At 38.6% G+C, this 26,939-nt stretch overlaps 2 protein-coding genes across 3 annotated transcripts in view; one reads left to right on the top strand and one right to left on the bottom strand.

Moving 5' to 3' along the window:
• Positions 1-16,881, top strand: part of LOC125241512 (protein FAM102A) — a 189,490-nt gene extending 172,609 nt beyond the window's left edge. Inside the window, exons 6-13 of one of the 2 annotated variants that reach the window (XM_048150033.1) lie at positions 510-593; positions 2,681-2,778; positions 3,565-3,659; positions 8,520-8,591; positions 14,007-14,133; positions 15,203-15,311; positions 16,316-16,430; positions 16,749-16,881. In XM_048150033.1, the coding sequence (XP_048005990.1) occupies positions 510-593; positions 2,681-2,778; positions 3,565-3,659; positions 8,520-8,591; positions 14,007-14,133; positions 15,203-15,311; positions 16,316-16,430; positions 16,749-16,752 (704 nt within the window). In that variant the 3' untranslated portion in view covers positions 16,753-16,881. Of the gene's footprint in view, positions 1-509; positions 594-2,680; positions 2,779-3,564; positions 3,660-4,955; positions 5,619-8,519; positions 8,592-14,006; positions 14,134-15,202; positions 15,312-16,315; positions 16,431-16,748 lie in introns of both variants that reach the window. The other variant, XM_048150032.1, reaches the window with a different exon arrangement.
• Positions 16,882-23,567: 6,686 nt separating this feature from the next.
• On the bottom strand, positions 23,568-26,297 carry LOC125241513 (box C/D snoRNA protein 1). The gene is made up of 5 exons (XM_048150034.1): positions 26,131-26,297; positions 25,771-26,047; positions 25,235-25,553; positions 24,589-24,741; positions 23,568-23,923 (listed from the first exon to the last, which is right to left on the bottom strand). Exons 1-5 carry the CDS (start codon positions 26,181-26,183, stop codon positions 23,697-23,699), a joined length of 1,029 nt encoding a protein of 342 aa, XP_048005991.1. The 5' UTR covers positions 26,184-26,297; the 3' UTR covers positions 23,568-23,696.
• Between the last annotated feature and the right edge of the window lie 642 nt (positions 26,298-26,939).

Genomic DNA, 26,939 nt, shown 5'->3' with positions numbered 1-26,939 from the left:
TGGATGAGGATGGGCAGCGTCACGGGATGAGGTGTATTTATATGATAGACACGAGTAGTAGGTAGTAATGAATCCCAATCAATTCCATTTATTGTATAAAGGTGTGCCTATATATGTATACATGTTTGGGTTGTCGTTGACCAAGCAATATGCGTTATGTCGCAGTAAACCATCGTGTTACTGCTAAACACAGAAAGTGGCTAATATGCCATTACACTCCACACTCCACACCCTCGGCAGATTCACCGAGCGAGCGCCCCAACTACCGTAGGTAACTCCGGTGTATGTGACGTCACACGCCGCTGCTGCCAGTAACATAGAACTCTGCAACCGTCAGGGCCTTCATACGTCAAGTGGCGTGCTGTTTCCAAGTATACGAATACGACGCCAAGAACACACTTAATTGCAGCAAATATGCTCGTTAGCTTCACTTTCACTTTCTATCGAGGTTTTCTCGAGGACAGTGAGCTTTTATACATTTCCAACTCATGATTTTTTCTCATTTACAGAGGGCAGTCACTCGCTGCCGCTCTCGTCCCTGCCGTCGTGCGAAATGCCTTCACCGGATCCTGATGACGTCACCGACCATCCGGGTGAGTAGATACATATTTAATTTGTCTTTAATAGTTACGAGCCTACGAATGCGACTAATATCTTGCTTAAATTGTTATGATGAGATTGAAAGACTGTACAGAATAATCGACGTTTCGCGCGTACACTTTGGCTTTCTTTCGCGTGGCTAAAAAAATGTCATTAGAGCTACTTAAAATTTCAAATTCCTATGACCTAGCCACTATAAAAGAGATTATTTTTTAAAAGAGGTACGACTCGTTTCCACTGAAGATACATTTTCTTAAGCCAGGCGCTAAATAAACTGATGAGCTAAATGCAAACTTGTTGAAACTTCAATAAATTGTGAAGTCCAACTATGCTGAAGCGAACGCAAATTACTATCCACGACTGACTGCAGTCGACACTAAAACTAGTCAAAGGGATTCGAAACTTCTTAACTGTACAGGTATAGGTCAATTCACAAGAGTTGGCACGAATGTAACGAACGGTGTTCGAATTCCTATAAACGGCTCGGTTTCACGTGTGACGTTTGAGCACCAAGTTTTCCTTTGGCTTTAACAAAGTTATAAATGCCTTTGCGAATGTATACGAATGTACATAATTGCAGACCATGCGAAGTCGCGAAATGTTTAATAGTTTTAGAACTACGAATCACAAAGGTTAAATGAATATTTTTTTTATTCGCAAACACAGACATTAGACAAACAATAACAGAAGCAAAGCAATGAAGTGCTACGATGAGTATGTTAAAGGGCTGAATGATTAGTGAATAGGGCCCCCTTGGGTTCACCTACGACGCAAAAACGACTGGGTGTTATAACTTTGACGTGTCTGGCTGTCTATCTGTTTGTCTGTGTGTGTGTGTGTGTGTGTGTGTCTGTCTGTGGCATCGTAACTCCCGAATGGATGATCCGATTTAGATTTAGTATTTTTTGTTTGAAAGCTGAGTTAGTCGGAAGTGTTCTTAGCCATGTTTCATGGAAATCTGTCCACTATGTCGGGGGTTTTTTCAAAATTTTTGTTACTTAAATTTGTTTGTCACAATTATTTTTTTGTCTATGCTGCTTTGCGATTCTTTTATAAATAGTGAATAAGCAGTCACCATGCGAATATGTTATATATTTATTTATTTATTCATATTTATTTATTGTGCTTTATTATATCCTTTAACAAATATTTGTCTACATAAATATAAATATCTATGTGATCAAGCACGATATTTTTTCAATATTCTAAATTTATACCTATAAGTATACCTCAACAAAATTTAATTACATACTAGGTAAGTCAAATCTAAATAAATAAACGCCGAGACTGAATATCTGAGCCTATTTTGCCACAACCCATTCAACATTTAAGGTCAGTTACCTTATAATCTGTAGGTAGGTATTATATAGTAGCACAAGCAAAGGGCCACCAAGTTGTACTCAGCCCTAATAGATGCTACGCAGCAATACGAGAATAAAGGAGCCTAAATCGCCCGATCAGGACAGAACCGGTGTTGTAACTGGTTAAAAAATGAGACTAAATCATTACCGATTCGTAGCCATGGTTGGTAACCAGCTTCCAAACGGGAAAAAATATCGCGTATTGTAACTGTAATTTTTAAGGGTTCCGTTGGAAACTAGGTTGACTAGGAGCCCTTAAAAGTTTCGCTCTGTCCGTATGTACACCGTCCTAGCTTCGATTTGGTAGAAACTCCGATCAGTAACTCGGGCCCGATACGTAACCAGCTACAAACAGGGAATTTTGTATTCTCGTTCTGTAGCTAGTTACAAAACTTAGTTATCAAACGGTACCACACTGGCCCAATACGTAACCGGCTACAAACCGGGAATCTTGATACTCATTTTGTAGCCAGTTACAAAACTTAGTTACCAAACGGTACTACTTTGGCCCAATACGTAACTGGTTACAAAATGGGAATCGAGATTCCCGGTTTGTAGCCGGTTACGAAATGTTGGCTACCAAACGGTACTAAACCGACAACGCGCTCATCGGGTTCTCCGGCATCTGAGCAAAGTTTACGAGTGCCCTCCAGGCGGGTTCTTCGTTGCGAAAGTGTAAATATTGTTTACCTAAACGTTCGATTGTCATATAATTCCAGGAGCGGGAACGCTAACTGCCGCGTCGTGCGCCAACTGCCTGCAGCAGCACACACACTCGCGCAACTCTTCCAACACTTCGGGAGACACCAGCAGCAAAGTAAGCCTTGCTATCTTGAACATACAATCATATTTATGTGGTGGATGGACTGTGTGAGATGATATCAAACAAAAGTAACGGACGATAGAGATGTATGGAAGAGGAAGACATACTGCGCCCACACCAAGTGACTGGGATAAGGGCGAGCGTAATTAATTATGAGAGTCATACAGCAAAATGTATCGCCATGGAAGACTGAAGACCTCCATCCATTAAGTGTCTATTAAGTGGGAGAGAGTCAATGGATCTCTTTCACTTGGTCGCAGGCAATCCCTTGCATCACGTGTACTAGCTGACGATTTTTCTACCGCGATACGACCGGCTAACGTTTTCTACGTTTATAATAGCATCTAAACTATCATTTGAGAATGTTACGAACGGGAGGCGATGACTGAGACGGTTCGTTTTTATATATTTCGGTGATTGCCAGTTTTCAAGTCACTAACGATCCACGAGGATTACCCATTGCCCTTAACCACTTTACAAGTTTTCGTCCGGGAGGCGATTGGTCACGGAAACTTGTTCCTTGCTCGCGTTCTATTAGTGTAAGGCCTTAGTGGACGCCCGGTCGGCACGGTGTGCAGCGAAAGCGCACGCTATGCAGCGTGGACTCCGGACACTTGTATGATCTTCAATTGTTTGACATGCACGCCGCACGCCCCGCCCCCTGCACGCCGAATATGAGCGTGCATGAGGGCCTTACATGTATAACTTGTATAGGCATGTATAATATCTTATTCAACAAATAATATAAAAACGTACTAACTACTTACGTTTATCTTTCAGGCGTCAGGCTACGGCAGCTCCGTGTCCGCAGCGTCCGCGCACTCGCGACAAAGCTCCGAGGGCGACTCGGCGGACGCGCGCCCACACCACAACAGGTATGCTCACGCCCGGGGTGTACGGAATACCAACCCCGCCGCCGATGACATAACGTGCCACGGAAAATGCTACACATAGTTGCTACAGATGTAGTGCGAAAAGATTTGCCTTCGTATTGTTACGGAAACGTACGAACGTGTCATGCTATTTCAGTCAGTGTCAGTACAAGATGTACTGATATTGACTGTACTAGCATGACAAATACAGTCGACGTTTCCGGAAAAATACGAAGGAAACCCTTTTCGCACTACATCTGTGTACTTGTTAAGTTCCTCTAAAAATAATTACACCTTACCAAAGTACACAATAACATTGCAGTTGATATAGTCCTTCTACGTTGAGTGTTTACTATGAAAGCTATGTCAGTCTGCTTATATTATATAATTGGGTTTTTGTAGTAATTAACCGGTTTTTTTAGTGTTACCGGTTTTTCAGAAATACGTAACGAATACTTTTTTCTGTTTGTAATAAAAGGTAATATTGCGTAGAGGGTTAGGTAGAATTTAAGTAAGGATTTTTGGGTGATAAAACAACTTTAAAACATATTAATCATAGTCAATTAAAACTCTCTTAAAACAGGTGGAATTTTCTTTTTCTGGTTAATGGGTATTGGCATCAATAGTATCTATTAATTGACCATGTTATTGCATATTGTAATCAGGAAAATTATTATATTAGGTTCAGGGTTTATATAACTGCTGTATAAAAAAAACTTGCTAACCGTTATGCTTATTTTTGGAAGAAAGTTTTTAATTGATATTAGAAAAAAAAACATTTGTAATTTTTCTATTCTTCATTGGCTGGAAAATGGATATGAGGGTGTTAAAAATTGTGTTATTTTTGGGGTGGTTTTCATTTTTATTTTTTATACTCTTTATTGTTTTTTAATTTTTTTTTACTTATTTTTATTGCTACCTTTTTTATGTGAACATTTTATAATATCCTTTGGCCGATACTCTACATTTCATTTGGTAACTTACCTACTACTCAGTCTTTCCTTATAATCAAAAGTCGTAATCAAGATCGGAAAAGTTATAGTATCGGCCTAGGATCTTATGTTGCGAGGTCACACAGCGAACGCAATGTGATGTCGTCAGCATAAGAAGCTTTAAGTTCCAAAAAATATTTCGTTTCATAAGTTATATGTTTGAAGTCTAACCCACGAAGCCATTCCGTGCGCTGTGTGTCCGCTAACGTGTTCGCACTCCGTGCCCGCTCAACACGAGTCACTAACCGACGTTGTCAGCTTATTAATTTAGATTTTTGATGTTCCTCTCTCGTCCCCTCACCCGCAGTCGCTTGTGCAAGCACACAGGGCGAGCGCAAACGCTAACGAAGCTGCTGCTCGAGAAGTCGGTCTCGTCCGACAACTCGGACGTGTACCTCACGCCCAACACCACGCTCACCGGCCCGCCCGACGTCATCCGCCACGCCATACAGTCGCCCCCCACGGAGGACTACAGAACACCAGACACAACCCTCACCAACGAGAACAACCAACACTTCGCCATGCCCACCTACTTCGATAAGAAAAAGAAGGCCGCCGCAACAATGATAAGCAACGCCGTCCAACCCTTAACGAACTTCCAAATATTCAAGCAGAAATCTTTAAACACGATCCCCGCTCTCATAGAGAGGAACAAGCGCAACGAGGAGCTCTTCAACAACTTCCCATTCCTGACACCCCTAGCCCACAGAAAGAGTTCACTAGTCTCCGACGCTAACAGACTCTCAGGGTGCATAGAGGACGAGTTCTACAGCATCACATCTGACCCAGAAACAGACGGAGTATCTATAGACGTCCGCAACCGCTTCAAGAGTTTATCCAACAAAGACGTGGACAAGGAGGTGTTCACATCGACGCCGAAAGAGGCGAAGGTGTCGGTGATACAGAGGTGTCACTACGCGTCGGAGCGGCGGCGCGGCGAGGTGCTGAGACACAGCTACACGGACCCGAGGTTAGTGCGTCCTGTGTGGCTTGCTTTGCTCCCGAGTGTGGCCGGGTGGCACGGTCGCAAGTCTGTTCGTGCTTGTCCGTTTTAGTTCACGTCTAGTCTTAGAACAGTTTCAATAAGAATAACTATCAATCTTTCTCACGTATACCTGGCTATATACATATACAGGCTGTATTTTGACAGCGGGTCAGTAAAGGTATCTAACAGCTACCAGATCCCTTGCTGCCACTCAAAAATGGTCTTAGAAGACATTCCTTTGATTTCTAATTTATGAAAATTGGCGTTTACAGATTTTGGAAAACCATACTTTTCGTTTTTGAATGAAAACGAATAGGTAAAAATTGTATGGGAATAGTTTTTCTCGATTTGTGTATTTTCTAGCCGGAATTTTTTTGATTCCATACAAACTTTTGATCCTTGATAAGAATGGGATGGATCGTTTGGCATAAAAAAACTGACCTTTTTCCTGTATGTTTTTTTCCAAAATAAACGCCAATCTTCATCAATTAGAAACAGATGAAAGGTCTCAAGACCATTTTCGCGTAGCAGCACGGGATCTGGTAGCTACCCTCACTGACCCGCTATCAAAATACATCCTGTATAGAGGTGAAAATTTGTATTTTAATTTTATTCATAGATTATACCAACTAGAAAAGAACCGGTTTTCAATAAAACGTGCTCAGTAGGAAACCGGTTTTTATTCAAATATTTTATTTTATAAAACCGGTTTTTTAATAAAACGTTTACTTGTACTAAAACCGGTATTGTATAAAAACGGTACGAATAGAATAGTAACTGTTTTTTTTTTCTTTATAAAACCTTTTTTCCTATGAAATTTTACATTTGTGTAAGTTATTCATGATGTACTATTTATCTTTCATGCTTAAACAAACAAAACTGAACAGACCACGGCCGAGCCACAACAGGTGTGTAGCCAACGTGTCAATCGTTTACGCTGTGTTACGAACTATACGCTATTGTCACTATTGCACTAATATGTAAGAGCGATACAGACACATAGCGTTTCCTTACCGTAGGGCACTGGTCCACACATCGCGAGTAAGTGATGCGTTATCGGCGATAAAACGGACAAAAGATAGTCGCTCCCGTGTAAGTGAAAGAGGCACGATAATATTATAGCGCGAGCTAGTTAGTTCGTCGCCGAGCGATGAACTTATAAATCGCCCGCTCTCTGTTTTATTTACACGGGAGCGTCTGTCTTTTGTTTGTTCCTATCGCCGATAGCTCATCGCTTACTCGCTTTTGGTGGGACCAGTGCCCAGCGCAAGTGATTGTCACCTTGGCTAGTCACCCAGACCATCCTCCCTCCATTCCTGTAACGTCCGAGCGTACTAACTAGGTTGAGGGCACGAGCGGGACTATCTGCTTCTCTTTCTTATGTTTTGGTTTTTATTCTGTCTCTTTTTTACCTGTTTTTTTTTTGTTTCGTTTAAAGGGTTTTGTGGTAATAATTTGTTTAGCTTTAAGTTCTTCAGGTATAATGATCTATTACTATGTGTAAATCTTTTAAATACAAATGTGAATATTTAGTTTTGCTCAAATTCCTTTTAGTATTGCGTACCGGATTGTGTTATAAACTTGTTACATATCGGTATTTGATATCGGTTTTATTGGTAAAATATAATATGCAAATTACAAATTATGGTATAACAATCGCAAATATCTTTGTGTTGGCTTTGGAGTTATACCACATCATCGAACACTTGGGAGATATGGACATTGTCTTTCCGCAAATCGGCATCTGTCATTCTGCAATAAAATTCTTAAAGTTATTTTTACTGCGCACTGACAGTTATATTCTTTGACTCTAGGTTGACTCCTTTTTTTTTAAAGAATATAGAGGAAAGGACTATCTGACATATCGATCCTTATGTAGTATAGAAAGTTAATCTTTCGTGATAGTATTGAAAACACGGTTCTTACTTACGCTTATTCGTATCGCTATTTGAGACATGTTTCGAAAAAAAATGTGATTCGTCATCAGACATGACATGAGTACTCGTAGCGGCTATTTCTAACAGGATTTTATTAGGTCAACCTGTATGAAACTAACTACATACGTAATGGAATCTAAGGTAACTAATTTAACCATCTTCCAAGGATCGTAGAGTAATGATAATTGGCAGCTGTATGTAGTTCTGATGACAATACAATGATATGATATTGTCAAATTGATCTGATGATGGAGCCGGAAGATATGAACTTGAACTTCATAATGGAACATCGTGTCATAGCTGTTTTTGGATTTCTTAGAGAAGTGTTGTAATGAAGTTTGACGGTTACGTTTTTAGTTTGATTGCTATTAAAGCGTGTTTTTTTAGTTTTTTTTTAAATTATAACTTACTAACTTTTACCAACGGCTTGTCTCGTGTTAAATTTAAAGATTGCGTAATGCTCAATAAAAACTTCCTCCCCCCGTTTTTAGGGAAGTGGGGGGATTAGAAAGAGACGAAAAGTAGCCTATGCCACTCCATCTCCACTTAAAAAATCACGTCAATTCGTTGCTCCGTTTTGTCGTGAAAGACGGACAAACAAACAGACTCACACATTATAATATTATGTTAGTATGGATTACACTACCAATAGCGATACAATAAACGAAAGTAGAGTCAGTCCAATATAAGTTGGCAACGATCGTCATAACATAAGCTCGCCGGTGCAAATGTTGTTTTCAGTCAAAATTATTACGTTAACACAACGCTGCCAGAATCAATCAAAATCGCAGCTAACTTATCTAGACCTGACCCCAGAGCCGTGTTTTTGATATTTGGAAACAATAGGTATATATATTTTTTTTGATATGGAATTTATTTTGAGTCGGGCGGTTAAACGCCCTTTACTCGTAAGATTGACGTTAGTATATAAGGAGGCGTGTGTGTCCAGACGCGGCGACGGCGAGTGCAGCGCGTGCGCGGCGCTGCGCGACTCGCTGCCGCGCCGCCCGAGCTCCGCGCTGTCAGTACACGAGCACGCGCCCGGTGCGGCCGGCTCTGAGGGCTTTCTTATCGTACAACATTTATACGGTCGAATAATGTGGAGAAAAATATTTGTGGTGGAAGCGCTGTGCATTTATGTTAATTCAATTACAAACAAAATAATAAATGACGTCGGTTGTCAATTTCTTAAAAATGATGAATGAGCTTACACTTGACCACAGACTAGCCAAAGGCAAAGACGTGGCCTACGATGGAGTGAGCTCGCCCAGAAGATGCCTGTTCACCCTTGATTTGAAGGTCGCCGGGTTATCGCTATTTCCATAATCATTTCAACATGAATTCGATCTTATCGACAACCGACAATGGCCTTTTTATTGTAAACGTCGCGATATTCAATTTAGTTCTTACAAATTCAGATACATTTATTAGAAAATTACCTGGGGCCTATTGCATAACAATTTACAACTTGTATTACAAGTGGAACTCTCTTTCTTATAAAATGAATTGGAGGGGGACTACCGCTTGTAATATGAGTTGTAAATTGTTATGCAATAGGCCCCTGTTTTAAGTATCCAAAATTACCGGTTAAGTAAACCCGGATCTCTTTTCCACTTTCATGCACTGCGACCACGGTATAACTGTTAACACAGAATTTCACTCGTGAACAGCCCGAGGACCCGCCCACGCCAAACCTCGTGCTATGCCATTTTTAATTTTACTACTTTGACATGATGGCATGTGGCATTATGTGCGCCACTTTACACAATCGTAAACGAATCACGTTTTTAATAATGTTCTAATTTTCTATCGTAATATTCGTAATATAGAGATGTCTTAAAACTATATTATGGCAAATAATAAGTAGACGCGGATTTCGGGAAGTGTAAGGTAGCGCATTCTGTACTGGCGCAAATTCATTCTGTACACATAACACTGAGATTAAGGTTTTGCAAGAATTGCAAGTCAAATAGCTCTTATTTTAGTCCAGATCCATCGTAGGCCACTGATTCGCCTAGGCTAGTGTGTAGCTCTGAATAAGCCCATTTATAACAATAATAAAAAAATATCCGGTTACGTAGACAATTTGTATTGGCTAACCTAGGGGTCCCCCAGATCCGCGAATGATTACATTGATTACGCTCGCATAGGATCAACCAGTACAATAAATTAGTACCACTCTCAAATATCTAATTTGAATATTACCAATTGGATCAAGATTGCGAAGCCTAAAAAGAGTACCTTAATCTTGTGTGTATGTGTACGGGTGGTAGATGTGGTGCGTTTTGATATTACGTAGATAGTAACTGCTTTTGCTGTTAGGGCGCCATATTACGAACGACAAAGTTCAAATAAAGGACCCATAACGTGTTTTATACTATGTAAAAACCTACCCTCAAAACGTTCGTTAAGCCACTTAAGGTTAAGTGAAAACATTACACAACCAAATAAAAAGGTTAAGACAGGTCGGTCAGAGACTTTTGTATTGGGTTGGTCAACCTACAAAAATTGTAACTGATCCATTTTTTCCATTATTACTCTATGATATCCACTAAACACGCCGACCATGTATAACCGGTGGACACGGACACTCTATTTAATAATAAAAACATTGTAAAACATGGAAAAAATGGACCAGTTACATCTGACCCCCTCGTCAAGATTTGCTCCGCTGTACCTTACCTGAAAATTTACCGATTTTTTTAAACTTCAGAGTATAGATACGCACTAAACTACATATGATGGTGTGTACTAAGTGTGTAAGAATCGTATAATATTATTGTTTACCTACATGACTACAGTACCGTAAAATGGCGTCCAGTGTAAAAATTCAATGTCATTCATAATTGTAGTTGTTTAAGTGTGATTGTTTTCGTTCGTACCGCTTTGTACGTGTTATACAAACCATTGCGCTCGTTTTGTATACAAGTGAATATATTTTTTAGGGAAGAATGTTATATCATTGAGTTGTTCATAGTGACGATTCACCAGAATTTGCTTACTAAAAGCAAAATGTAAAAAATTGTAACTCTAATTTTTTATTATATTTTGAAAATGTAGGTACCAACTTTGAGCCTACAGTGAATAATATTATCAGTAATTTTAAATTATGTAGATGTTTTAACAGTGTGTCTTTTGCTTCAGGGTTTTTAACTTTTCTATCATGCATGGTTCTTAACTTTTTCTCTATAATACTGCTTATAGATTGCAACCGCGCTTTATAAACAATTATATTCATGCTTTTACTACGATTATCCGATAAACATGAAATTCGATTTCATGTGTGATGTGTGATATATGTTTCATCAAACGTTAGTCCTCAAAGTTTCGATGCCTAAAGGCTCCTGACTTCACATTCGTTGCCTGTGACTCTAATCAAAAGTACAATCATTGACGCACCGGGGCGAACGCAACTGGCTTTGTCAAGCCAAAACAGAACAACGATAGATGAGAAAACTACGAAACTAGACGGAGCGTCAGCGATTGTACCTTGCGAGAGGGTGATGTGCCGTTGACACAAAGACAGCGAAATGCGAGATAACGGTTTTTTTTTTCATACCGGTTAATTTGCCAATATGAAAACGTTCTCATAAAAAACGGAACTTTTTTTTCCAAATTAAAATGTTTTGTCAAATTCTGTAATAACGGTTTGGCAATTGAACCGGTACACATCAGTGTTTCCGAGCCTATTTCATACAAATCAATTACATATTTGAAACATGTAATACCTGTGAAATAAATATAGGAGGTAGTGGACTTAATATTGTATATATAGACATATTTATGTAGCTTTTTAGCGGGTGTGATTATGATTATAAGTTAATGCTAAAGGTACTTTTCCTCCGATTACAGATTAACTCCGATTACAAAGGATTATAAAAAGTAAGGTTTAGAGGCACAATCCCGACTGGGGGATAATTTCAACTAATCGAAATATGTTCCATTATTTACATTACAGATATAGTGCTAAAAGGGTTTCCTTCGTATTTCTCCGGAAACGTTCGTATTTGTAATGCTAGTTCAGTCAATGTCAGTACATCTTGTACTGAGACTGACTGAAATAGCATGACACGTTCGTACGTGTCCGCAACAATACGAAGGCAAATCACTACATCTGTAAGGTATTTGAGTGTGCCATACATATGTGTCCGTTGAACACATTTTATGGCAACGTGAATTCAGTGAATAAAATATGGCACTCTGATCTACTTAATAATGTAAAAAATGAAAAAACTTTCGCCTGGTTGTAATTTACTCGTCAGTCAGGATGTCCCCCTGTAGGTATCTTAATTGATTTTCTTTATAAATATCCTTAAATCATTAATTTAGTCTGGTCATTGGAAATGTACCTTAAACAACATATAATTACCATTTTTGAAGCATGTCAGCGATTTCTATGCATTAATATGGTAGTTAGTATTTTTTTACTAATTTAAATTAATTATGATGAATTGTCGTCCATTTGTGTGTTTGTTTAAGTCGTGTGGAGTTTATTCGTGTGTTCATAAATTATGATTAAATTACGGAACAAAAGGACTGTTTACTTTCAATAATTCGGATTTTATCATACATATTTGTGTCGCTTAACTTCAAACTTGGGTAAATTCTGCTTTAAGGTTGAATATATATAAAATATGATGTTGATCTGAAAGATAATCAACGTTATAGCAGAATGGATTTACAAATTAATGTTCTTGCGAAGCTTACTCGTGGAAGCTTATCTTATAATACTTTAGTGCCGATATATTCAATGCGTTTATTTCGTACAAGTTCGTCAAACGTTTGCCAAGTCTAGTTCTACATACCTATTATTGTGTCAGTCAAGGTTTTAAACGTCGGTGTGGCCAATTCGGCATCTTGTGTGACCTTCAAGCTATAGGCACTGGTCCCACCAATAGCGTGTAAGCGATGAGCTATCGGTGCTGTGATAGAAACGAACAAAAGATAGTCTCTCCCGTGTAAATAAAAGAGACGCGATGATAGAGAAAGACGCGAGTTAATTTGCAAAATTCTTCAGGCTTAGGGCCACCCGCTTAACTCAGGGTTAGTGGGCTGTCAACTGTCAAATTCCATATAAAATGGTGGGTTAACCACTGGTTAACTCTCCATTTTCGGTAGTGCAAGTCACCCTTACGGCTCAGCCACGACATTGGTCTAAGCGTGACAGCGGTGAGCGGCGGCCATACATTGAAGCGCGACACAGCGATGGGACTTTTCATTCGCACGTATGGCTGCCGCTCACCGCTGTCGCGCTTAGACCAATGTCGTGGCCGGGCCGTTAGTGTTGTTAGTTGTATTTATTGTAATTAAGCCCACAGCGTGTTATTTAAGATATGGAAGTAGTCTTAGCAAGCGTTTGACGTCCCTTGTTCCCAATTATAGTCACCGGCAATAGCATCGCACAAAAAGAAAGCCGCAAAAATATTCATACTAATATTATAAATGGGAAAATATGTGTGTGTCTGTTTGTTTGTCCGTCTTTCACGGCAAAACGGAGCGACGAATTGACGTGATTTTTTAAATGGAGATAGTTAAAGGGATGAAGAGTGACATAGGCTACTTTTTGTCTCTTTCTAACCCCCCACTTTTCTAAAATGGGGGGGGGGGGGTTGTATGAAGCATTCTGCAAATTTCGATTTTGACGCGAGCGAAGCCACGTGCAAAAGCTAGTCTGACATAATCTTATTTCTACAGCCATAAGTATGCAGCCTTTTTAGTACGATGTTATTGCCGGTGACTGTAGAATACATAGCCGTCCATACAAGTCACTAGAAAAGGCGCGAATATCAAAATGTCTATGGAACGATAAAACTCTGCGCGCCTACTTTTTTTTTAAATTTGCCGCTTTTTTCTATAGTCTGTATCTTTAGGTATTTAAAAGAATGTAAACAAAATATACCCTTAAAAGGCTCCTTGGAGCAGTCGAGGGTAAATGGAAATGTTACACGGCGAAATAAGGAGGTTAAAAACAGGTCGCTCAGTGACAGATACGCTAGGTTTTGTATTTGGTTGGTTAACCTACACATGTGTCGCTTAACTTCAAACTTGGGCAAATCCATTCTGCTATAACGGCCCAGCCACGACATTGGTCTAAGCGCGACAGCGGTGAGCGGCGGCCATACATTGGAGCGAGACACAGCGATGGGACTTTTCATTCGCACGTATGGCTGCCGCTCACCGCTGTCGCGCTTAGATCAATGTCGTCGCCGGGCCGTAAGGTTAATTATCTTTCAGATCATATTACATTTTTTTATATTTTGAACTTTAAAGCAGAATAGATTTACCCAAGTTTGAAGTTAGCGACACAAATGTTGTAACTACCCGAAAATGAACAAATTATTTGACGTTTTTTTAACTACCTAAAAGTACAGAGTATGATGACAGAATCGGCTTGACAATCTCCATAATCAATGTGCTAACATACGAATGGCAACAGGAACCCGTCGTCGGGGTCGCTGACCGCGTCCGCGTCCGAGAGCGGGTCGCTCGACCGCGCGCGGGCCGCCTACTCGCGCCGCAAACGCGCGCCGCAGCAGCCGCCGGCCGCTCCGGCCGACGACCAGGTACACACCTCCACTACAATCATACATAAAACATATTTATTCAACTTTACAAATTCATATACATACACACAACATTAAATTAAACAACAGTGAATTTGAAAAGCAAACCTTTTGTGCCTTACCAATAGTTGGCGTGATTCCTACACTAGGCAATGCCTGTCCCGTAGGAAATCAAATTACAGGTACCCTTCGCGGCGAAAAACCCGTCAACTGGTTAAACAGTGACCTTGGACACCTAAAAAATACGCGTTACGTGTTTCAGAGGCTGCTATTTCTTAATCCACCAACAACCCTTGCCCCTACTCCTTGAGTTGCAGGCGTCTATAGGTTACGGTGACCGCTTTCCATCAGGAGGACCGTATGCTTGTTTGCCACCGACGTAGTATTAAAAAAACCGGCCAGCTTACCTTCATGAAGGTTAACTATTCATAGTCGTCAACTTGTGGACATGGACGCATTTGTGCCTGCACTTTTAAAAGGATATTTTGTTATAGTGGTGGTTACTAATTAGGGATACTATAACAGGCTCGTTTCCTACTAGTCAAATCAGCTTCATTATATTTAAGAACTGTCAAAACGATTTGTTAATATGGAATTACTATGAAATACTGCGGAGTGACGTCACGGTCAATTCATTTACTTTATATCTTTCTCTTTGACTTATTAAATACGCACACTTGTATATGGTATCTTACACCTTTAACTGTAATCTGAAATCTGACATCTTCTGTATTCTCCTATTCTGTAGGTAAGGGTTCTAAATATATACGTGTACCTTAGATATATATTAAATACATGCTGTACTCTTTCGTAATCAGGCGTTGGATGAGCGGGTCGTCTCAACACAGGCGCTAAGCCTAAAGAGAAGTCCCAGCAAATTAAGCATATGTTATTATTTAAATAAAGATATTTTTCATTTTTCATTTTCACCATTAAATATAAATTATGTTTAAACATAACCACTGTCCATATTTTTCTTCTAATTATGTGGTGATTTATTTCGTGCACTGCATAAAATATTTTATTTTAAATATAGGAAACTAGTCTATTGTATTTGTAAAAATTCCAGCATATGGTATCCTGTCGGGTGGAGAACACGCGCGTGAACCCCGACTCGCTGATCGACGAGCTGCTCGCGCAGACCGACCTCAAGCACGCCGTCGACGACTCCGCGGAGAGTGAGTAACATACCTTATGTCCTCTACATATTAGAGCTTGCAACTTAGAATCACTGATGATAGGCCGACCTAGATGACTGAACGACTCTGCAGAGTGAGTATAATAATGACCGAATGATGACTGACCGATGATCTCAAACTATTGTATCCTGGTAACAAGATGTTGGATAGATTGTGTGTGGACACTGTTATTCGACGAATTGTTGATCGAGAGTTTCTCGCGCAGATCGACCTCAATAACGCCGTTGACGACTCCGCGGAGAGTGAGTAACAACCCTTATATCTTCTCAATTAAGTATGCAAACCACTCGCTGATAGGCTGACTTTGAGGCGTGACCAATTGAGCTTCTCGCAAACCGACTTCAAACATGACGTCGATGATTCCGCGGAGAGTGAGTAACAGATATTATGTCACATTTTAATTCTCGCGCTTCGTACACATTTAATGTCACATACAGGTCGAACGCTTAATTAATATTATTTTACCTTTTTGTAGTGCAACCTGGCCGAAACGTTGAAAAAAAAGTAAAATAATGTTAATTAATCGCGTTCGACCTGTATGTGACTTTAGATCTTATGTCCTCTATATTGAGCTTGCAACTCAGAATCACTGACGATAGGCTTATTTTGAGTTGTGAAAGATACTGCAGAGTGAGTAATGTAATGTATCTACCACAGAACTAGATTTAGATAGAAGAAATAAGCTCATTTATTTGTATAGGGGCCGAGCGTGTCAGATTTTGTACTGAAGTTGTTACTTACCTGTGATTTTAAATATGTCAGGCCCTTGAGTGTTCATAATTTTGCATTTGTCATGTTTTTGTTGAATTCAACGTACAAAAATTGACGCCCGAAATCTGCAAGCTGCGATTAAAGACGGATAAATCAGTGGATTTTACTGAGTTCATTTGACACGCTAAGTAGATACGTTTGCTTGATCTATGGTATAGTGTAGGATGAAAGGGTGTTAATATTTTAATAAAATGTATATATTTGTGTTTCAGCGTCGGGGCTGCAGTTGTTCATCGCGCGCGACGGCACCGCGGAGCTGGGCTCGCGGCAGCGCACGGAGCGCCGGCCCGACTACCAGCGCGTCGTCATACACCCGCACGAGCGCAGGCCAGTACACTACACACACTACATATATATACACTAGGACTTTCCTTCACAGCTGTGAAGTTTGGCAGTTCAGGATCGAATAATATATTTATTTTCTCCAGGATTTAAAAAAAACCGCTAAATTTCAACTTTGAGTATAGTGACTGCTATGCAAGGGCCGTGCAAATGAAGACGATGGCTTAACGATTAAAGTACAATGCAGCATAAGGCAAATCGCGACGCGAGTCGAACCATATTATGTCGTTTTATTACTGTGCTCAAAATAACCTCACTAATGCTTTGTATAAATAAATGTTAATGTAAAATTCCTCCCAACAGGTAGCCTACGGCCTGAGTGTACGCCGACGTGGGTCTGGGCCCGCCGCGAGTCTGACCCGACGCCGCCCGAGCGCGCCCGACGCCACCCGACGACGCCCGACCACTCCCGACCACACCCGATCATCTTCCACACTACCGACACCGTACAGAACATCGGCTCCCACACTACATTACTGCCTAGCAATAGATACTTCCGTAGGACTTATAATCCAGTTTATCTTTTTTTCGAGTATCTTAAATATCATAGGCTTTTATAAGTCGCCGTGTATCTTACATATTTAAATATTTGTTTAACTATATTAGCGCCAACGCCTAGCGTACATTTTGACAGCCAAAGATGAACTCCCAACATTACTTCCTAGCAATCGATACTTCCATAGGACTTGTGTTCAATTTTAGTATTTTTTTCTAGTATCTTAAATATGTCGATGTTTGTTTAACCCTTTTAGCGCCAAGCGTACTTTTTGACAGCCTAAGATAAAACCCGACAATATTACTTCCTAATAATAGGTACTTCCGTAGGACTTGTTCAATTGTATATAGGTACCTATTTTTATCTGATAACTTGAATAATCATCGTTTTTATTGAAAATGTCGAATTTTCCAAGCGCCAAACTTACATTTTGACAGCCAAAGATGAACCCAACAATATTACTTCCTAACTAAACAATAGATGAATACTTCCTCTAGGATTTGTATTCAAGTTTATTACTTTTTCGGATAAATTTAATCATCTTATTTTTTTAAGTATATGTCGAATCGTTTTAGCGCCAAGCTTACATATTGACAGCGAAAGAACGTGGAACTTCTGACAACATTACTTCCCTACCAATAAATACTTCCGTAGGACTAGTATTCTATTTTATTCCTTTTTTTTCTAGTATCCTATATTTGGCTTTTTAAATTGCTAAGCATAGATTTTGCCATCCAAAATCGAACTGGCAGATAATGTACATATGTCGAAATTGTAGAAAATAAGAGTTATGAATAATATGATAATATTGTATTTAAATATATAATCAAAATGTGGTTGGTCCAAAGAGTACCATGGCGCTAAGTAGGTTAAATTAAAATATATACAATTAAATCAAGATACTAAGTGATGAAGTGAATGAGTTATTTTCAAATTCGTTGTATATTGACATCCGAATCAGTAAAATGTTTTATACTAAGAGGTCCATTTCATTGTTTTTTTCAGTATTTTTTTAAAAATTAGTTTCGTGCGCAAATTCCTATGTGTTACCTTTTTACAGGGATTCAATATATTATCCTATTTTCTGGTGATGTGAGATGTATATAAGAACAATACTCTCTCTAAAATCGATGTACAACGAATTTGATAATTCTGTAATATACCAATATGTGGTTTTCCACAATAAAAGGGTGCTTTATGTAGAACAGGAACATTTGAGACTTCAATAAAAATCACAAAAAGTCCTAATTACGCATGAAGTGTAACCTCGTAAGTCCCGGCGAACTTGTACAAATAGAAATAAAAGGAAGTTCCAAAATCAAAACCGGAAAAATAGACTTTGGTTTTAAAGCCTCACCGAAATATATGAAATAATGTCAAGAGGGCGCTGTTATTCTGATGTATGCGGTGACAGTTCAGTACAGTATGAAGAAAATAGTTGTAATGAAATTCCGCAACGTGGCGCGTAGTCATATATCTCTGGTCAGGCTTTACGAGGGTAAGACCCTTCTCTGACGGATACACATATAACTATACATGTTGTTCCTCGATGTCTGTATATTACATTATTTATAAAGGGTTGTTATCATTGTCCTTAGTTAATTTGACTAATGCTTCCGATTTTGAGATGTATATACTTGAATGTTAAATAAATGTCAGTCGATGTTGTAAGCTACGGGAAATTAAAATGAGAAATGTAAAGTGACTGCCAATGTGGCCAAACACCTTTGTTACCATATAAATTATTTTATTGACGAAACACGTGTGCTATTTAGGTCATACTGAGCAACTTTTTCTATAAAATCGACCCCAAAATCTAGAAAGTCTGGAAGAGCCCAATTTTTTTTCACGATTTCGTGATTAGTACCGAGTAATAATTGCCAAGCAATAACTTAACGAAATTCGGTTAAAACACGACCGAGGGGAGTGTTTTAATTCTTCCCATTCATTTCGAATTTCCACTTTTTCGCACTTCTACCGTAATGTAGTACTGTGAGTACATTTTTACATTAATGTAAAGTCTGTATTTGGCCAGTTTGGACATCACTCACTTTTTAATGTTAACATTGTTAACTATTTGACTGTAACCGTGTAGTTAATTTTATGAATGGTCAATAATCAACACTACGGATGGACAAGCATGAATATTGTAAATAAATAAGGTCGGGTGTATTTAAAAATATTTTAAGCGGGTTACTCACGTATTAAGTCGACATAACGCTCGACATGTTTCGCTCCATTTCCGAGGACATATGTACATGTCGAACGTTATATCGACGCTTAAAATATTTATAAATATTTCTGAGTCTCATGGGAGTTTTATAGTTAAAAAGGTCGGGTGTTTCTGAGTTCGGTGACAACCCGAGCGTCGCCGTCGGCAGCTGTGTCGCTGAAGCGTACATTACCAAGTGTGACGTCCCGTGAGTCCCTCAAGTGTAAAAATATGGGTGTACATAAGTTGCTAATATTTTTTAGCAACATGTGTACAATCAACCAATTGAAACCCTTGGCCACTGTAGAACTATGTCACAGTGATGTTATAAATCAGATTGTAAGAAATCTCTTACTGCTTGTCATTTTGACATGGTTGTAGAGTGGCCTAGGGTTCCAATTGGTTGACTGTACAGTCGCCATCAGATATAAATATACCTGAGCGGCCGGATGATCCATATTTTTATACTTGACTGTACCTTATGGCGGTTAGCGTTTACGCTAGTATTAATAACTCTCCAATACAACGGCGCTATTGACGTAAGCGCCCACCGTCATAAAGTACCTTTTTCCGGGGATGGACACAAATAGATGTAGCATTTTACAGGTCGTTTCTCGAAAGTTAGCACGAACGGAATGTACGAAACTGTGTAAGGCCGATAGTCCACTATCATATCATAGATATGTATGCCTCCCTTTTTCTCCAACGTAAAGAAAAAGGATGGCATGTTGTCTATGATCATATTTCTATGATAAACATATGATAGTAGACAATCGGCCTAAGTGACACTTGTTAAGTCGCCATCAATAGAATTGTGGGCATAACCTTATATTCAAATTGCCGTTCTACCTCATCAAATACTGGCTAAACCCATGAGTTTTTGATCCATTTTTACCACACCGTGACTCTAATTTAGTCTAAATAATTTAAAACCGGAAATAATGCTAAAATATTAATATTCCATTGAATGGTTTGTTAACATTGTTCGCAATTTTTATTGACGGCGATTTTATCGGTATACAGACAATACTGTTAAGTGACTGCACACATAGACATTTTCATTCATTCATTCATGATAGTTCTTGTGAAATGATCTAATCTGGCAGTCACCACGTATAGGCACTTTAAGGCCGATAGTCCACTATCATATGTTTATCATAGAAATATAATATATCATAGGCAACACGCCGTCCTCTTTCTTCACGTTGGAGAAAAAGGGAAGCATACAGACCTATGATCATATTTCTATGATAAACGTATGATAGTGGACTATCGGCCTAATACTATTTTCGCAAGTTTGACAATTCAAGAACAGTGAACTTATAAGCATTTTCGTACATGTCATTGGAGTGTCCTCAAGTGGTGAGTGCATAATGCATCGGGTAGGAAACTGCGTGCTTGCAGCAAACTTGCCTGTCGGACTCAAAAATGACGGGTAGATCTAACCCACCCCCGCTGCAATATGATTTAACCCGTATTAAGATTAAAACAATTTTTTTTTGTGTTACAGTCAAGTTTGGTTCAATTTGTAAATAGTTTGGCCAGAAATTTCAAACATATACAGAACCATACTGTTCTTGTCTTACCTAAAAGCAAAGAAACATGTTTTTCTCCTTATTTACTAAATTTGGTTTGACAGACTATACGTTACATTTTTTCAAATTAAGGCGATGTTGCCGGTTTAGACTTATTAAATTGTAGGTACAAAATCGGACCCGCCATACGCAATGTATTAGAAGTATATAATGTTGTTTAAAAAATAATATATATTTTTAAATAAACTTGCCAATAAGGCATGTTATGTTACACTGAATTTACTTATGTAAAGTAAAAAAAAGTCAAAATGAGGTAACTATACGTTTCCGTGTTACATCTACCCGCATTTTTTCCTATTTTCTAACAATTAAGAGCTGTGAAAACTATCGGCTAGTTGTCTATTTATTGTCATTATATTCGCGTATATGTAAGCGTATTATTATATTTAACTAAGTGATGCAGTATTGAATACGAGATTGAGTAAAAGCGGGGTACTTACGAATACAGTCATATAAGTTTACTAAAACTGCGCGATTTTCATCACGAACTTCTCATACTTAGTCGGTCCTAAAGTTCTGTCACAAATGCTTTAACTGATAAAATTGTATATAAAGGTTTTTATTCAATAAAAAATACATGATATCAAAACCTGTTTTATACTTATTAAAATGTGATATAAACGATCGAAAATGTAGATCGTGATTTTTAAGAATCCTTGATTACTTTGAGTTTGTCGATAGACGTCAGCACGCGGAAAAATAGACTTCGCAAAAGGAAGAAAAAAACATTGTTACATTAGCCAAATAAAATAATTATTTTTTTAGTATGAGTTCTCTGAATTTGGGCATATTGAATTACTGGTATTTCATTTTCCTAGAAATCTTTAAGTCTGCTAGTAACCTTTAGAACTTGGGTACTTTTCAGTAAAACGCTTAGATTTCACAATCATCAACGGGAATGTGCAACAAAACGTTGTACAGTAGCAATATTGTCCATTTAATTCACAAAAATCATATACAAACTTAAAGATAAAAGACCCAGCGTTTATAATAAGTATCATTAAAGCATATTAAGCCAACCAAAAATAAATAAAAAATAAAAACGTCCGGAAGAGGTCGCGTGTTTCTTGACTTGTTTTTTTACCAAATTTTCAGATGTTACAAGGAACCACGCGAAACTGCGACAGCAAAGTACTTTAAGTAATATTGCAATTTATTCAGTATGAAACGAGCTTTCAAACCATGCATATGCATAGTAAGAAATATCTGTTAATAAAGTTTTTATCACTTAAAACCTTTGTGACAGAACTTTAGAACTGACTAAGTAGTGTAATTTTCGAGAAATATTATAACTTGGCTTAGTACAACCATAATCGTATAACTGATTTTGAAATCTTTATGGAATGATTAGGATGATTATTTAAAAGATGGTTAAGATTCTATCATTGACGGAAGTTTTAAATATAACCAGTCTAGACGGGAATCATTTTAAACAATCTGACTAAATGTCTGATCAGATCCGGTGGTGTAGACAATGCCGATCATAACGACAATTATTCCAATTTAGGAAGCTAGTATTCACGTTTGCATTAACTATAATTGCAGGCATAAGCTATAATTATTGGTCTATTTGAGTATCCCGTCTGGTTTGGTCTTAAGAGTGACGTCCCATAGACATTGTTTAGAAAATTACATGTTTCCAAATGGAGTATCGCAGTTTTGCAGATTTTTCTCACCATAGATATTGACGTTTTCGTACCTACAGTCAGCATCAAATAGACAATCTACTTTACCTCTACATATTATCACTTAATTCGGTATTCGGTGCTGTGTACCCGCTGCATGTATTAGTAACTGAGATTGAAGTGTCGCAGAGAGACCACAGGTTGTGTACACTGTATACTATTGTATAAACTCATGACATGGCGTAGAGACAACTCTATAGGACATTATTTCATCACACTCCCGCAGTAAATGTGCAATGTGCGAAGCGGGTAGTTAAAGAAAAATCGTTCTCCCGAGGGAGTTATAAATATATATATATATACTGCAAGTGCAAACATTTTAACTCGGGGCGTAAGAACGTAGTCTCGTGTGCAATACGTATTTAACTTCCATCCCATGTTGCACAATGTACTATTTTTCAGTTTGTCGGACCACAGTCCACACATCCAAACTTCTATATTTCTATAGTGACAATGAAGTTTTGCTGTATATTTGGACACCTTAGCCATTCATTTTATCTTCATTCATATTCAGATCTTGTAAGTTTCGTATATCGGCCAGTAACACTAACATAACAAAAAATAACACAATTTCATAGAAATCAAACTATAAATACCAACATCAGTAGTCTCTTCTTTTTTCTGTCTACAGGGATGAAATGTATCTATAAAAACATAAAAAATAACCCCTGCTAACACAGAGAAGAGACGCTCCTCACTACGGCATTAAAAATTAGAATAACTATTCACTGAGTTAAAGAGTGGTCTTCACGTCATGTCTGTCGCTTCCCTTGATGTACAATACAATCCTGCATATTTATTATTTAGCTGTAAATGCCATACAATTAATGTAATTTATATTTAACTTTCGTTTGGCAGTTTTCAAACGAAACCGGAGTTAATACAGGTCAGTTTTGTGTAACAATTATTTTAATTATTGAAATTATAATAATAATATTGTTTGTGTCGTCCGTTCGTCTACCCTATGTGTATACATTTTAAGTCAAGATTTTAATTCTGTAGAAAATCCGGTTTCGAAAAGTATTTTTATTCTTAAATGTATAGTATTCATAAGTAGGTGTTATTTTTAATTTTTGTCGACATTTTGTCGCGCGCTGACAATGCCTCGGCTTAAATAAAACGCCATTTCTTTGGTTATATGTACAGAGTTATTTTATTAATCATAATCCCCTCCTTATCCCTGTATACGCCAGATGTTACCACCAGTCTCCGACATAATTAGTTTATTGCATTTATAATATTTTACATAGATTTAATACACTTTCAATTCTTAACACCCTCCTCATCGCTAGCGTCTAAACTCTCCTCGGACGAGTACCCCGTCGTGAACAGAAGATTCTTGGGCTTCTTCTTCTTATCCTCTTTGATCTCCTTCTGTATTTCCTTCTGTTTCTCGAGCGCCACCTTCTCGGTGAGGAGCGGCCGTTTCCGCCTCGGTTCTTGGACTTGTGGAGATTCTGTGGCTGGTTGTTCTTCTTCGAATTCGTCCTCTGTAAATGCAGTTAATTGTGTGATAGAGTTGGTACCAGAATCAAAAACACTGTTAGGAACCTGCCTGATAGCTTGTGAATTTTGCTCAGGTGCCGGACAACCCGCTTGTAGGCGGAAGATAACTGTTATAGATAACGATCGGTTTTTGTAGTACGCTGTCTTTTGTCTGGCGGTGTAAAAACATTGTATAAAGACTGGATGAGACTACTCGTATCTCAGGACCGGGACAAGTGGCGTATGTTCCCACATGAGTAGTACAATCCAGGTCTCTTTAAAGCAAGAGTAAATAGGTATCTCATAGGTAAGCGTGATCCATCGTAGACCGCATCATCACTTACCATCAGGTGTGATCGTGGTCAAACGTCTACCTATTCATAAAAAAAAAATAATCGGCAGTGGGCGATAAAAGGGTGATAGGATGATGATGATGATAGTAAAAAGGTCTACGTAACTCCATAATAAAGTAAAATCGTACATTACGATTCAAGTACGAAGAAAAGGAAATCGGAAACGGTGACGAGTTAAAACTTAAACCACGACGGTTGGGAAGAGAATAGGCGACACTCAGGGCTTAAGAATATCAGAGCTTCTATAAATCTTTTCTATGGATTGACTTGCACCATTGTTTGTGTTGTGTAACAAATTTCATAAAAGTAATATTTACCAGGAGTGATAATGTCAAAGTTGTATGCGTGGTCCTTCAGCACGACGAACACAAGCGGGAACTCCACTATGCACTTCCCGGAGAGGTTCTCCGCTAACGTCTCACTCGGGTCCAGCTCAAAGAACTTGCGGGAGCATCCCTTCACTTTCTCCGCTGAAACAGTATTTTTATAAATAAATAAATATTGGGGAACACCTTACACAGGTCAACCTAGCCCCAAACTAAGCAAAGCTTGTACTATGGGTGCTATGTGACGATATACTTACTTATAGTAAAATAAATACGTACTTACATACTTATATACATAGAAAACATCCATGAGTCAGGAACAAATATCTGTATTCATCACACAAATGCCCTTGCCGAGAATCGAACCAGGACCAACAGTTTTGCAGGCAATGTGACTACCAGCTATTCCAGACTAGTTGTCAATGTGTTACATCAGCCACTGAAAACCTTCGACTCCTGTGTAAGGGCCAAGCATCTCTTTCTATGTGACCACTCCCAAATAGTAAAGAATAATAACACAATCTAAATGTAGTAAAATCATTGAAAATTTAACTAATAAACTTTTTAAAATAAAAACTGCATTTCTGTCATTCAATTTATCATAAACTGTCTAATAATACTAATGAATCATACACACCTCTTAGCAATACTTTGACTCCATTAAACCCAACAGATTTATAATATGTCAGTGCCTTAGATCCTTCAAATGGTTCTGCGTTGACATCCAAGTACTTATCCAACAGCTCGGAAAGCCTCTTAGTCTCCAAGCATTTCTCGTCAACAAATTTCACCATATCCGGTTCAGCATTCGGGAAGATCCACTCCACTCGCCAACTAATCAGGTTAGTTTTATAGTTATAGCGAGTAGTGTTTAAGGAATGCCTCGTGAAGTTTTGAGCGAGGAACTGAAGCGCTATTCCACGGTCTCTGGCCGCCATTTTTAATTTAAACAGATGCTGAAAGTAATATAGGTTAGGTTAGTAAGTGTATGGAAAAATAATTTTGATGCATGTGAATTTGAGGGCAGTCAAATAATGTAAAACGAAGGTGATATTGCTCTCAATAATAGACCCTATCATATTGGTGCATTGCAAGTTAAATTTATAAAAGCTTGGATAGTTCCATGCTAATCCACTCCTGTGACTATCAACACTTAAAAATACTTGAACTTACAACTGGCAAATCCTTGTCTATCCTAGTGAACCTTTTCTTCTCGTCCCTTTTCACGCCGTACACGAACCTGGCACACTCCTCCAACAGCCTGTAGTCGCTCAACAAGTCTCTGTCGGTGAAATCTTTGACGCGAATAAACTTCGTTCGGTCCCTTATGCCGTCGCATTTTAACTCCATTTTGTGAAGCCTAACGCAGTTCAAACAGCATGTCTTTACTTCGCACTTAGGGCATGTGTATTGGGCTTCCTTTGACCCACATACTTCGCAAGGACCGAGTCTGCAAGAAAAACATATATGAGATGCTGTATTGTAAACTATCCTGACATGTATCTGTATCTCGGTCATATTCATATTTATTACCTTGGCGCTGGTCCCCTCGTCTCTGGCTCGCTATCTGAAGATGACGAAGACATAGCGTTATATGTATAATACAGTATTCATTTATAAATGCTTAACTAATATTATTTAAAACACACGTGGTACGAAACAAAACAAGAACAGATACAATCAGGCGCTGCAACTGTCAATACTGTCATTCTGACTAGGCTTGTGTCGTTCACGAACTATGAACTGTTAGGAATAAAATCCCATCAATGACCGAAATGAACTGAATCTTTTCAGGCTCTGAGATTCGGTCTTTGCTCATTTAGTTCAGTATAGGATCGGCGAGCGCGAGCGGTTTGGATCGAGAACGAGTGTGTGACTGCGCCGACCGAGAGCGAGAGGTAATTAGTAGAGCAACAAAAAAACGTCAAGTTTTCATATTAAACTTCGGTTACTTACATCCTTTGGGCCCGGAATGTTACTATCTGTGGACTATTCGTATCATTTTGACACTATTTGGTCCCATTCGTTCTGATCTTTCCGACCGCAGTAGTCGCTGGTCTGGCTGAACTAAATGAGCGAAAGACCTAAAAGAGCGAACTAGTTCGTGGGAGCGATTGAACGAGATCGGAGCGCTCCGATCAACGAACGAAACGGCACAAGCCTAATTCTGACGTTAAGTTTTTTTTACAAGTCGATCAACGGTTTGTACATTGGCTAAATTCTTGAGGCGTTTTCTTGTAGAATACCGAGTTGCAGTATCACTTATTATTTCTGTTGATTTCATATATTTATTTAGAGTTGTAGATCAACAAAACATAATTATAATTTAACTTTATATCATA

This window comes from Leguminivora glycinivorella, chromosome Z (assembly GCF_023078275.1).
Source record: "Leguminivora glycinivorella isolate SPB_JAAS2020 chromosome Z, LegGlyc_1.1, whole genome shotgun sequence".
NCBI lineage: Eukaryota > Metazoa > Arthropoda > Insecta > Lepidoptera > Tortricidae > Leguminivora > Leguminivora glycinivorella.
The sequence above is the reverse complement of the archived record's forward strand: the minus strand, read 5'-3'. Positions and strand labels throughout refer to the sequence as shown.

What these genes read in the sequence shown, in the direction of transcription:
- LOC125241513 (XM_048150034.1), bottom strand. Translation starts at nt 26,183, where the DNA reads ATGTCTTCGTCATCTTCAGATAGCGAGCCAGAGACGAGGGGACCAGCG. An exon ending in ACGAGGGGACCAGCGCCAAG is followed by an intron (nt 26,048 to 26,130) that starts GTAATAAATATG and finishes TTTTTCTTGCAG; the next exon opens with ACTCGGTCCTTGCGAAGTAT. An exon ending in AGTCAAAGTATTGCTAAGAG is followed by an intron (nt 24,742 to 25,234) that starts GTGTGTATGATT and finishes ATACTGTTTCAG; the next exon opens with CGGAGAAAGTGAAGGGATGC.